General features: G+C 40.0%; 2 protein-coding genes across 2 annotated transcripts in view; both read right to left on the bottom strand.

The window, feature by feature from the left end:
* The window catches only part of dnajb6a (DnaJ heat shock protein family (Hsp40) member B6a), a 10,538-nt gene extending 1,855 nt beyond the window's left edge, over positions 1–8,683 (bottom strand). Inside the window, exons 1-7 of the mRNA XM_035671350.1 lie at positions 8,524–8,683; positions 6,257–6,363; positions 4,815–4,924; positions 4,593–4,658; positions 2,182–2,292; positions 1,895–2,035; positions 1,603–1,801 (exon numbers count right to left, since the gene is read on the bottom strand). Of these exons, the coding sequence (XP_035527243.1) occupies positions 1,603–1,801; positions 1,895–2,035; positions 2,182–2,292; positions 4,593–4,658; positions 4,815–4,924; positions 6,257–6,321 (692 nt within the window). The 5' untranslated portion in view covers positions 6,322–6,363; positions 8,524–8,683. The remainder of the gene's footprint in view (positions 1–1,602; positions 1,802–1,894; positions 2,036–2,181; positions 2,293–4,592; positions 4,659–4,814; positions 4,925–6,256; positions 6,364–8,523) is intronic.
* Positions 8,684–10,529: 1,846 nt separating this feature from the next.
* The window catches only part of exoc3 (exocyst complex component 3), a gene marked incomplete in the record, with an annotated part of 11,873 nt that continues 8,277 nt past the window's right edge, over positions 10,530–14,125 (bottom strand). The window contains 5 exon segments of the mRNA XM_035671031.1: positions 10,530–10,941; positions 11,449–11,570; positions 12,189–12,350; positions 12,601–12,723; positions 12,931–13,072. Of these exon segments, the coding sequence (XP_035526924.1) occupies positions 10,737–10,941; positions 11,449–11,570; positions 12,189–12,350; positions 12,601–12,723; positions 12,931–13,072 (754 nt within the window).

Here is a 14,125-nt window from a genome sequence, read left to right as displayed (position 1 = left end):
TGTGAATGATCATTTTTGCATCACAATTTTTGTTTGTAGTCTGTACTAAACAAACATGTTTTGTAGGCAAAGGCTTCTCTTCAGCACTACAGTACTTCATTATAATGGTGTTTGTCACATAGTTTACCTTCATAAAAAATACATTTAAATTAATTAAATTAGACCATATTGTGACTCCAATAATATTTAAAATAAATAGTGCAGCCCAACTACATCACTGTGCGTGTCAAATGACAGTGGAAAAAGAACAGATTTTGCTGCTATTTCTAGGTCTATATAGCACACACATTACCATCAACGCTGATTGGACATCCACATAAGAAATGTTGCCTTTGAAACTGGTTCATTGTTGTATTTGTGCATAATGAACCACAACCTGTAGTCTTACCATTAGTGTGACAGCCTTACAATTCAGAATGCTATTAGTATGGCTATTTGTCAAAAGACGACATTCCTAACATTCCACAACCTAGTGTTTCAAATGAGTGTAGACGAGCTGTTCCCTTCAGTTTTAATCTGTGAAACGCTGCTGAACAAAGAGGTTTCACTAATAACACAGGATCTGTTGGATGTATAACAAAATGCCTGTAAAATATAACGCTATTAGTTAAATGTAGGGACCAAGGAGCTGAAAAATCCAAGGGTCTGGGAAAAGCTGCTTTCTATTGATTTTTTCACTCAATCAATAAGCTAGTTTCCAGTTTGGTTTGTGTTTCAGCAACACTGGATAGATTTTTTTGAGAACTGTCAGCAGAGGGCCAGTGAGATTGTCTATCTACTAGAGCGCTGTCACCTTTTACTCAGCTTGGATTTTCATTTCTAGTGAGGTGTGTAGGACAGCTAAGGATAAATAAAATGTTATCATGCAAATCACTGCAATGTATAAAAGCATATAAAGCCAAAGAGACATCCATTAGTTTCTAATAGCGGTATGAGAAATGATCAATTAAATTAATCAAATGATCAAAAACACTTATTATTTTTGTGTTTTATTGTGTTTTCTCATTACCAGTTTGTTAAATATCAATGCTGGGAATGACGAGTCAGCTTTCTTCAAGCCACCAACCCAAAGCACCTTTCTAGCTTTCTTGGCTATGATTGGTTGTTTTAATTTAGGCCCGGTGGATTCTTTTAAATGCCATTAGGAGCACTAGGAGGAGCCAGGGGAACCTGATTTAGTCTCATGTACTCCTGTCAGAATATGGTTAAAGTTTCAGCAAATATGACAAAAAGTTATTTTTATAAGTTACCTACTGCAGCTTTAAACCCCAACCACTAAAAAGCAATGTTGTAAATGTAAATTGAGAGCAAATGTTGGATGTAACAGGGACTCTGATAAAAACAAATGCAGTTCAGTTGTGGTTGCATGAAAACGTTATCTTTGTACCTCAGATTGTTTGCATAATTATGGTGGTGTGTTCTTTATACTACCTATAGATTAAAATAACTGCAATACATTGCCTTGTTTAGAGTATCAAAGTATATAATTCCAATATATTGAACCTCAACCCCTGTATCGTGATACGTATGGTATCACCAGATCCGATAGCAGTCAGTCATGGCAGATGCCCGTCACTGTGATGTCCCAGTTTGAGTATCTACCTTTTAGTAGTGATCTTCCTGCCGTTGATGATCTTGGTGGAAGTGGATACGGAGCGGAAGTTGCCAATGCCTCCTCCACCTCCTCCTCCCCCAAAGGAGGTGGAGGAGAAAGAGGTGAAGCCCCCACCTCCCAGACTGCCCATGGTTGTCATGTGACCCATGTGACCCATGGTGCTCATGGGGCCAAAAGAGCCAAAGCCTGAGATAAACAGTAGAGACAGAGAGAGTATCATTTAATATTGTGTGTAATCTGTTTTTGTGCTTTACAGGGGAACAGGTTTTAGTCTTTTACCTGGGTCAAAAGGTGAGAAGCCAGCACCAAAGGGAGGAAAACCAACATAGCCCCCGTAAAATGAGCCACCTGTCCGGCTGCGATTCGCCCGACTTTGGTGCCGTCGGCCAAAGAATGGATCATCACTAAATGGATCTGTACCTGAGAGAACAGGACCGAAAACAAAATAATGAGTATTCAAGTAAATCCACACTGGAGCAGGAAATGAGGAAGAGTATGCTTCAGGCTCAAACTTTTGACAAAAACTCCAAAAGCAGTGGTAGACACACTGAAGTAGCACGACTTACCAAAAAAGTCTGCAAATGGGTCTCTGCCACCGAAGAATTCCCGGAACACATCTTCTGGGTTGCGGAATGTGAACGGTTCATGGAAATGGTCTCCGTTATGGAAATGGCCCCCTGAAACATCATGTTAGTGTTGTCAACAGTGTAAATCTGGACCCAAACTGAATGTATACAATATTCCATACTGCTGAGGCACCAGTCCAGTCATCTCCATCGGTTCCATTCAACAATTCAAAGCACGCTTCTGCTGAATCACCCAGCAAAAAGCTCAGGGGTCTCATTTATAACCGGTTTGCGTACGCACAAAACGGTGCTGAAAGTGGCGTACGTGACTTTCCACGCCAAGCGTTGTTGATCCGATAAAAACAAACTGAGCGGCGAGAATGTGCGACGCCTAAGCAAACTCTGACCCCATGCGGGACGCATGGTTGGAGGAAAAGGGAGAATTGGTGACACAGACGGTCATGTGGTGTGAACTGAAGTCAGACTTGAAGAAATTGCTAGAGTGAGAAAGAAGGATTATGTTTTATCATCGCCTTCCATACATTTAATTCAACCCCGTATCATGGCGTTAACTATATGTAATCACGAATGATTTAAGTCACGCGTATTCTCTCAGTTATTTACTTCCAGAAACATCTCCTTAGAATGGAAATAAAATTCAAAATCAAAATTCTCTATATTTAACCCGTCAACTGCCATTAACTGTCCACTCCCCGGAAGCGCAGGAGGGATGGACGTCGGCCGAGTGACGGACCGCGACTGCCATGAAATAAAGCATCTGTCCAACATGTTTCAATAACATTAATATTTTTATATGACACGGTAGACAACCACATAATCAAATGTCAATTAAATCCAAGTGTGAAAACCAAGCCAGCATACTCCTCAGCACAATCGTTATATTATTGTCAGTTCCTCTGATGCTTCATGACAAATCGGCATTAAAAAGGGTTATGTTCAAGAACATTTTTACGTGTTCAGACATTTCTTTTTTATTCTGACTGTGCGACTCCGCGTGCCACTGGACAGAGTTCCTGCTGCAAGCAACATGGTTGCCACTCTCTCTGCTTTTTCTTCTAGTGATCCCAAGTCCGTGAGCCGCGAACAAACTTACTTTTCGGGCCTCACCCTCACCCACGAAGTGTCTCCCAACTTCAAACCCTCCGTGAAATTTCGCTTTTTTGCTTTTCTCAGTCCTTCCTGCCATTGTTTCGACAAGACTAATACTTGCCATTGAGTCTGTTGTTAATGCAGATCCGCATTCATGAGGTCGTTTGCATTGACCATTTATTGGTTAAAAAGGGGCGTGGTACCAGGCGGAACGTGAAGCTGATTCAGCTGCCGCACATTTGTAAGGCACTCTGTGTTTATTAAAGCAAAGATTGCTTAACAGGTGTGCGACGCAAGGTGTTTATAAGTCTTTGAATATTTTTTGCGCGCACGCAAAAACTTGGCTTTTGGGCGTACGTACACTTTTAGTAACGATCCACGCACAGTTTATAAATGAGACCCCTGGACTGGACACAGCTCCTTTAATCTGATGGCTCACTGGAACACCTGATGTGTTAGGCCTCTCAAGCATTATTCCTGACCATTTACAGGGCAGGAATTTATACATCCGGTTCAATGTTGATGTAATGCCCCTTAGAAAATTAACTACCCACATGACCGGTTTGCCTTGGGTGAACTGGCCGTTTTGCCCCTACATTTTTCAGAATTTTGTATTTGTGTAAGTGGCCTTACTTTAAAAATGACTTAATTCCAGCCTGATTGAGGTGATACCACTAAAGAGAAATATACCCATGAATATTATATCTATGTCCAACAACAGATTCCATTTAGAACTTAAATGTTACACACTGAAACTTTAATAGGCTTCTTTTTTGACAAATTCAAGGTTTTCTTCTCATTGTTCTATTAGCTCTTTGGTTGTTTTAACATTTCTAATGCGGGCTGAGACTGAAGGCTCTGATTCATTTGGTTTTCATCACATAAATGAATGAAATGCTGAGATACAGGCCAATTGAGAAAGAACACAAACCCCATGCCATTGTCTGAGGTAGACAATGGCATGGGACCAAAGCCTGACTAATTTTAGGCCCCAAAAGTTTACAACTCACTTTACAAACAGGTTATGTCTTAATTAAAATCTGTGTTTCCATGGTAACAATCAACAAAACCTGACAACATCCAGACTGAGGACAAAAAGGTGGCTCAGTCTGTTACTGAGGAACAAGCAATGAGCAGTGAAATTTTCTCTGCCATCACTTCATCACTGACTCTTCCCAATAAAAGACCCAGGCTTTCTGTTGAAGTGAACTGGAGTATTACTTAGTGAAATGTCATGTTTGAACAGAGGAAATTATTTAGGCTACTAGTAAGTTTGGAGGTTTTCTAAAAGGATCACCTACCTCTTCCTCCGTTGTTCCCTGTCAGCCCCTCTTTGCCATAGCGATCATATATGCTCCTCTTGTTTGCTGGAAGAGGACAGTGAGAATAACAAGAGTGAGAACACGTCTAACAAGTCAGAAACCAGTGTAGAGGAAATGAGATTTTGGTATCGGCTACTGTGCATTGTTTCACTGCTGTCTGGGGTTTATTTGTAGGCTTGTGCTGAGAGTTTTGATACAAACCATCTGAAAGGACTTCATAAGCCTCTGACAGCTCCTTGAACTTCTTTTCAGCCTCATCCTTGTTCTCTGGGTTTTTATCAGGGTGCCACCTCAGGGCAAGCTTTCTGTACCTGCACAAGGACGGAGGGAAGATGATGGCTGTTTAATAATAATTCACCTACATTTACATCTATTTTACTTGTGTTCTAGAGAACACTGTAATTGTCTGTAATTTAGGGTTGTCCCTTAATAGTTGATTAAATTGTAAACAAAAGAGACTTCGTCCACCCACTTTTCATTAGTCAGATAGTTGCATGAAAACAAAGAAACAACGGGACCTGTGCCTTGTCACCGGGACTTAAATTTCAGGGGATTATTGCAAGATTCACAGCGGCTCCTACCAGGATTATGACTCTGGAGCCGACGAAGACATGGTGAGTTTCGGGAAGGGACACAAGAGGTGTGAAACAGGAGGAGTGAGTTTAAGTAATCAGGATCAACAGAGGACATGTTTAGCAATGAATGAAAAGCGAGGACACCAGGAGGCAACAAAATATGACTGTTTCATTTTATATTTTAAAAGATTTTGTTGATATGGGGGGGATTATGTGCCAGATTATGTGGAATATTCAAATCTTTCAAATTTAAGTGTGGAGGTGGGTGTGGTTTACACTCAGCTGCAGGAGAGAGAGAGAGAGAGGAGAGAGAGGGATGAGAGGAGGTGTGGTAAGGAGTTTTATGATTCTGCAGCTGGTACTCATTGAGTAATCACTCTCACCTCTCTTAATGCGGCAGTGTGCTGGACCTGGAGGCCGACACACAACAGAAGGGACAAGCGGAGGAAGGCTTCATGGACTTTTGAAGCGGGCTAAGTTGTATGAATAGTGTGTGGCAAAGAAATAAAGTTGTCTTGTTCATTAATCCCTGTTGTTGGTCTGTGTGCTGAGACAACCCTAGGTAGTAGCGAGACTTGCTACATTGAGCACATTAAAATTAGGCATTTTCCAAACTTTCAAGGCTTTCTATGAACCCTGAGGCAGGTTAAAAAAAAAAAACGTACGAGGAGGTCTTGCATAACATCCAGAGTTTCAGAACATAATTCCTGCTAATAAATTGATCAAATTTAAACAAACAATAAAAACAGCTGAAACTAAAAAGACAGTGAGCACAGGAAACCTCACTGTTTAACTCTCACATGCTCTGTTAACTTCTCCTGAATATACAAATGTATCCCTTCACACTCTTAAATCTTGAGCTGCACATTGATTTCTCCATTAGTTTGAGCTCACTCAGTCATTCTGTTGTTAATGAAGCTCCATAAAAAGGTGACCAGCTAATAGGGAGTTAGCTGTACGGCTGGCAGCCACAGCTTTTGGGGGACAACAAAGTGATGTAGCATTGCCGTGTGGACGTCTGCTGAGCTGTTTGCATTGCAGCTGGGATATAAAGCTTTATCAACTCACGCCTTCTTTATTTCATCTGCAGACGCATCTCTCCGTACTCCTAACACCTGGTAGTACTCCACCATGATGAGTGGATGAAGAGAGGAACTTCAGCAAGCTTGATGAACCTGAAAGAACAAAGAGACTAATGTGACACAGAATTATATCTGTCAGCAAAACACCAGCACAGCAATGATGTGGCTGTCAGTACTATGAGCCACTCTGTTTAGAGTCCTGCATTAAACAGGCAAACTGTTTTAAGCAACACTTTTTGCTTGTGACCTTTTTCTAGCTAACCAATGTCTACTTGTGCCTCCCTAATCACACATCCTTGATCCTCCTAGTGCTCCTAATAGTATTTGAAAGAATCCACCGGGCCTTAACAACAACAACCAATCAGAGCTGAAAAAGATAGTTGATTGTTGAGACTCATTCACAGGATGTCAAATACAGACGGTGGAAATGAGGCTCAACAGTCAACTTTCTTCAGGCCAAGCATATTTCTTGGTTCTTATTGGTTGTTTTTGTTCGGGACCAGTGGATTCTTGCAAATGCCATTAGAGGCACTAGGAAGAAAGTTATATTTTTATACTGCGGCTTCAAGACCATTCTGAATACAATTTAAAACCTTTTTTTTGCGGCTACACTGGCGTAAAGGTACAAAGAATGTTCAGAACAATCTGCATTGCTTCCATGCTGATACAGCATGATCAATACAATCTTTCCCAAAAACACATTGAAGAGACTGAAATAAGTAACAATTCCATGTGCATAGACAGAAATGCACATGGTTATGTGTTTAACAAATGGTCCTTTGTAGCTACTGGTATATAACAGAGCCTGTTTGAACTGGTCTAAAGCAGAAGCTTAAGGAAGACTACAGTAGACAATGAAGACATTCAAGAAGCAAATTAGCCATTTTTGGCTGGGTCAGTGTCCTAAAATCCTACTGAATTCTTTGGTAGAGGTGCTGTGACTTTTATCATTTTATCAATCACTATTACTTTAGGACTGAAAAAAATGGACACATTGTCTTTTGTGTGTCAGTCATTGTTTATAAACCATTATTTTTCATTTCAAAATGTTCACTACTGCACGGTGCTCAAATTGATGATTGAATGATAACATATACTATTTATGGATTGTGTAATAATTTCAATTCCACGGAGCCCCATCCACTCCCTTTGTATATACTGTATATTAGAGATGCAACAAATAGTCGTCAACTATCCAATTAATTGCCCATTCTCAAATGTGAATATTTTCTGCTTTCTTTAGTCCTCTAGGACAGTAAAGTGAATATCTTTGGGTTTTGGATTAAATGAGACATTAGAGGATGTCCCTTTGGGGAACACTGATCTAACAACTAATCGATTATTGAGACAATGATCAGGAGATTAGTTGATCATGAAAACAGTGGTACTGTGAACATGCGTAGTGCTGCACACCTGGACCCAACATAAGCTCATTAAGATGTGAAGTGTATCAACTATTCGAAGATGTAGAGAGCATTACAGCTTAAATGCATGACACGTATGTTTGAGCCCACACCTCCAGTACAGCCAGTATACATTATGGGGGAGATATTTTTCATATGATAATGTGAATCCCTTTAAACACTGGCAGCAGTCATACATCAATGCTTACAGCAATCACATGTATTTTCTTCTTTTTCTATAATAGTCTTAACAGTACAGGAGCTGTTCTCAGCCAGAATGAGCCACTAAGCTCTCCGTTGCACTGATGCTGCATACTGATATTATTCAGCTGATAGGAACAGTGGTAGGGCTGCTGGACATGGACACACAACAACTATGTGTCTGTCTCCTAATTTATGGACTTTACGTGATTTTATATCGCTACAACGCTATAAGTAGCATTAGTTTAAAGACATGCAAGACTACTAGAGCAATTAAAATGTCTGCCTTTAAGGCCAGCTTTCTAACCCTGACCTCAATACACGCTGTTTCAGCTTTATGGGTGACGCTAGCTTGTTTATCTCTGTGACCCTGAACGGCTGCTGCTACCTGGCTAATATTAATGGATACCAAGAGCCAGGAACGATGGTGCTAACGGGAAAAGCACAGCTTTTAGATGCAGTATGTCCAACACATTTCTAATGAAGATTATCTCACACTGAAATTGTTTAGTTTGTGGCGGTAATTTAGCTGCTGCTGTTAGCTGCGAGCCTTAGCGAACCTAACGTAAGCTTGTTAGAGCGGTATCCTAGCTCTGCTTAGCAGTAAACATCATTAGCCATATTAGCCGCAACTGTCGAACACTCTTACCCAATTCAGCTGTCCGTGGTCTCAGCAGATATATAAAACAGTTACGTTAGAAAGTCCGTTATTAAGGTTGTGACAGAAGCTAAATGGGTTTATTCATGTTCAGCACTCTGCAGCTCCACAAATTAGACGCAACATCCTGTTTCTGATTTCTTCATCAGCCTCTGCTTGTTTATTGGCGGTGATTACAGCTCACAGGCGCATTACCGCCACCCACTGGACAAAGCAGGCTGTGGCAAAGGAAAAAGATAAAATAAAAAATAAAGAACATAAAATTAGTGGAAAAAAACGAAAATAATTGATCTTCAAATAATGTTTCTTAACCTGTTTTTAAAGATGAATTAAAAACAATATTTTTAGGTTGTATTGAATATATATAGTACCATATGTTGTTGGTCACTGTTTAAAAAAAAAAAAAAATATATATATATATATATATATTTATATATAAACTTATTTCTCATATTATATATATATATATAGTACCATATGTTATTGGTCACTGTAGTTTTTTTTAAATATATATATTTATATATACACTTATTTCTCAACCATGTGTATGTACATTATAGTTCTATGCCTATTTTGACCTATCTTTGCCCAGCTTTGTTGTCCTTGTTTTTAGCTGCATGTCCATCTTCCTGTAAATTTTTCTGTGTGTAACACTGAGACCAACTGGAGTCACATTCCTTGTATGTCAACACGTACCTGGCCAATAAAGGTAATTTCTGAACTACTACAGCATTCTATAAAACAGGCCAAAATTAAAGTCTCTTCATATTGATGTTACCATTGCTGATGGAGGATGCCCTGCCACTCCTCAGTCCCACAGACAGTTCTAACTGACAGCTCCCAGCCCGCATCCCTGGCTGTCCCAGGCCACATTTGAATGTAGACTGATAGGAATCTATTGGAAAAAATTGAATTACTTTCAAATAACTGATACAATGAATTACACTTATTAATGTTCTGTGATGTTATATGTATAGACCACATCATCTGCATTTATAGAGATACACCGACATCTACTTTAGAAGCATTCTTCATAATTTCGTCACTGTTTGACATAATGTATGGATCTGCAGCGTCAAAGGCGATGACCACCCACCTAGAGCCGAACGGGTCGATCCTAGGTTTCTGCCTGTTAAAGGCAGGTTTTTCCTTGCCCCCGTCGCCAAGTGCTTTGCTCATGGGTGGTACTGTTGGGGCTCTGTAAATTATAAGGAGTTCGTCTAGACCTGCTCTATTTGAAAAAGTGTCCTGGATAAACTTCTGTTATGAATTGCCGCTTGAGTTGAATTGCACTGATTTCATTTTTCTCATTGCTATATGTTAACTCTGTTTTGATGACGGTCATAACCAATAAAAGAACACAACAATGAAAATTAAAATTCACTGATAAACATGAACAATGTGTTGCTCTAATAGACTTGATGTATTATGTATAACATATTTGGATACCGATGTTTTCATTTTGTGTGCTGCGTGAGATTATGAGAAGTAGAGCAATTTGTGTTTGTTGTCTGGTGTGAAAATTAATGATTCACCTAAGCTGAACAGACTGCTATTTTAGCTCAATTCAATTAATTAAACCTTCAATCCAACATAGCAGCACACCTTTATCAATGATTTCTTTGTCTTTTTGATCCATTTCCTACATGGTAACATACTGTACTTCCTGTTGTACTTAACAACTTTATATTTTCTCATGTGAAAATAAGGACCCTATAATATTAGTGCCTGTTTGAGTTCTTCAGTAATGCATCAAACTAGATTTTATTGCATTTTTGTTTGCTAATTCTAATTCATAGCATCGACAAATAAAGAGGAATTTGTGAACAGTGACATCTGCACACAAGCCGAAGTACGGTAGTGGTGGAGAAGCAGCAGGATGAGGAGAAAAATAAGTAAAAGAAGGGTGAGGATGAAGAGGAGGAGGAGGGGTAGAAGAAAAAGAAGGGGCCCAAATGCTGTGATGCTTCTACCTCTAAATAGCAGTCATACAACAGTTCATTTTTACAGCTAGGATTTTATTATTTTTTTGAAGCAGAGACGTGATCAGGATAATAATAAAAACAGCAAATTAAGGGTGTGGATAGTAAAACACTAACCACTGCATTAAACATTCAAAGAATTTAGTGCCTGGAAAAATAAGTTTACTGATGGTGTTGTGTCTGAAGGTGCTGGAGGTGGAAATGGTGTCATGGTGATCAGCTTTATTTGAGCAGCTTTGCAGTTGCCATGGAGGTCATGGTAGTCATGGTCGTCATGGTGATGGTGGGCACGGTGATGTCTTTAAAGATGGGCTGTGTCACTCCAGAGTAGGACACTTTGTTCTCGCTGAGAGTCCCTATAATCATCTGGCGCATTTCCCTGCTGGCATCGCCACGCACTGCCAGCAACGCCTGGATGTGCTCCTCTCTACGGAGAGCCAAAAGGACAGAAAAACATTGGAAAGATTAGGCAATGAGGCATCTGCTCACACAGGAAGCAGAGTATGCAGTATGTAGTATAAAATTTATGAAGAAACTCATCCAAAATACTTAGAATATCAGGTGTGCTGAAAATAATTTTTAATGGCTACATTCTATTTAGGTGTACCAGTTTAGGGCCTTGGTACTGTGTATGCTGGACCAGTCATGGCTTCAAAGAAATAATGTTAATGACTTAAACAGTCTAGGCCCAGTGGTAGCATGTTAAAAGCCTGTACAGATGATGTCCATCCTCTGCATCACTAACACAGTGCATGAATACACCTAAACTCATTTGGCAGAGCGGAAGAGAAATTGTATTTAAGGGTTTATGTTGCAGCTGGAATTTCTTCTACAGATGTCTATGTCAAGATACATAAGTCTTTAGCTATTAGTAATAAGGTGTCATGCTGATGCAAGGTAAAATAGCTCTCAAAGTGTGTGTGACTGTGGGTACCTAATGTCAGGATATTTGGACACCAGTGTAGTGACCTCCAGGAACAGCAGTGTGGGGTCAGTCAGCTTGAACACTTCAGCGATTGCAGCGATGGCACCACAAAGTCGATCTGTGTCTTCACCCTAAATGAAGCGATGAATCAAAGTTAGGCATGATGGCCCTCCAATCTGTTTCACCATGACTACACTGACCAAGCACTGTGTACACAGGAGCTGTTCAGCTACAGTACTGTGTACTAGTGGTTGACAGATTTGTTAAACTCAACAGTAGTTAATTGACGCTTTCTAAGTCTCACCCCTTTTTGCTCTGTCTCATCAGAACTTCCTCCTTTCCTGTACTTAGATATGCTATGTGCTAGGCTCTCTATGTTGAAAAGACAACCAACATTTGAAGATTGTAAAGAGATAACAAACGGCATTTGAACGTTTGTATTTCCTACTGATTTCACAGACTAATTTTATATGGGGGTTTATGGAGCAGATTTTTTTTTCTATTTGTGTGTATTGCTTTTATCTTTTAACCTTTTTCAAAATGCGGTTGTCTTTTCAGCAATAGACGAGCCTAGCACATAGCATATCTAGTACAGGTGAAGAGAGAGAGTTGAAGGTTCTGACCCAGGTTTGGTCAACTGTTATTGAAGCACAGAGCAAAAAGAGGTGGGACCTAGGAAGGTTAATTGCTGGTTGCAACTGGAAATGAATAATTTTGTAGTACAGGGAAGGCATTATATGTGAACTCACAGCAGCCAGTTTCCTGAAGAGGAACTTGAACTGATCCGCCTCTTTGATCATTCTCTCTGCTCCCTCCCTCCTCTCATCAGCATTTTTAAAGGTGATCCTCTTCTGCATCACTGCTTTAATGTACTCCACCACCACCCTGCGCAGGGCCTCGCTCGTCATCTCCTGCACACAGCACAGCCAACCAGCCATGCCACAAGATCATCTTAACAGAAAATTGGCACTCACAGGGCTCATAGCTCTCCCACAGCTATAGAACAGTGAGAATATGACACATGTTCCACATATTAGAACACGTTTCATATTCTCATCTCAGTCAGTTCCACCTGACCCCATGACATTAAGTTTCATAGGAATTCATTAAGAATTTTTGGGGATACCCTTCTAAGAGCACTGTGTTCTGCTCTGATCCTACCTGATTGAATGGTTTCTTGATCTTGTTGAAGTCATTGAAGTAGTCCTCCACTGTTACACAGATGGTGTCCACAGCATGAGAACCCGTCAGCCATTTCCTGGTCAGCAGCTCGTTCAGGTGATGCTGGTCAATATAAGGTCAAAATCTAAGCAATTAAATGTATTGGAGCAGCAGTAGAATTTCCTTATGTGTAAGTGTAGTTGTAGATGTTTTGGTCCAAACAAAATACAAATTGCTTTGCATACAAATACACAAGACTTTGCTAAGAATACAACAAAGAGCATTTAACATACGGTAAATACAGTTGAGTCCAATAACAACCCTTCTTACTTCGAGGTCTAGGAAAACTTCATCCAATAGGAACTGACATCCCTCCTTGGCCACCTCGTTGAGGGTTCTCTCTATGGCAGCGTCACTGTCAGTGGGCTCTGAGGACTGGGAGTACTTCCTCTTCAGACTGTTGATAGACTCTCTGAGAGACACATGGGATAACTTTGATGCATTTGAATATGGTAGCCCAATGTGTTCAAAATCAAATAACTTATTATAGATTAAAATTGTATTTTTACATATACAAATACATATTTCTATGAGCATTGTTGGTCAAGTCAGTTACAAACTTTTGTCTTTTTGTGACTTTTAGACAGAGGAATGAGAGGATTACCTCATCAATTTGTCTGAGGAACAGCTGTTTGTATGACACAGGCAAGAGTGAACCTTCTGTGATGTGACCCATTGGGTCTCTTGGTTATTATGGCCGTTCCTATGTTGGTTTTTGGGACCTTAGTTACTAAATGAACATCGTGCTTTATGAAAGAAGACTTGAAACTAGAGACTGAGACCATAAACTCATTCAAAAACTGTTTACTTAGCTAATAAATGAAGTCAATCAGTACGGGCTATTTTCACATAAGACTCCATACATTCAGACTTATTTTTGAAACCAGTTGAGTTGCCCCCTGCTGGCAATAGAAAGAATGCCCTGGCTTCACTTTTTAGACCCAGAAGCTGTGTCCACTATTTACTATCTAAGTCTATGCACACATGCTTGAACAGATACTCATATAAAGATGGATGTTCCATTGAAGCACCAATGGAAAGATCCAAATTCTCCACTCTCATTATTTTAGGTTTTTGCCATTTTCATTCATATAAGATGCTAAAAATTATATCCAGCTCCAAAAAAAGCCTGAGAAGCCAGCAGAAGTATTGAGAGAAGAAGACATATTGAGAGTTGTTGCTATGGAGATAGTTGAGATAATGGAGATTGGTGTAAACTGGCAGGTTTCCAGAATGTTGCAGACCGTCTCATTACAAAGCTTTGGTTGTCCTGCCTGTTACAAATTCTGGAATCACTAATCAAGACCAAGTTCTCACAATTTCAGCTATTACAACATTTTTAAGTATTATTTTTTGGCCTTTTTGCCTTTGCATTTGTAGTTTTGATAGTACGTAGTGCTGGGTAGAAGCAGAAGGGGTGTGGCAGGATGGATGAGATCCTATGAACTGGGGACGACGATTTGCC

Source organism: Morone saxatilis, unplaced genomic scaffold (genome assembly GCF_004916995.1).
Source record: "Morone saxatilis isolate NCDOM2014 unplaced genomic scaffold, NCSU_SB_2.0 Contig23, whole genome shotgun sequence".
In the NCBI taxonomy this organism is placed as follows: Eukaryota; Metazoa; Chordata; class Actinopteri; family Moronidae; genus Morone; species Morone saxatilis.
This window is presented reverse-complemented; position numbering and strand designations above follow the sequence as displayed.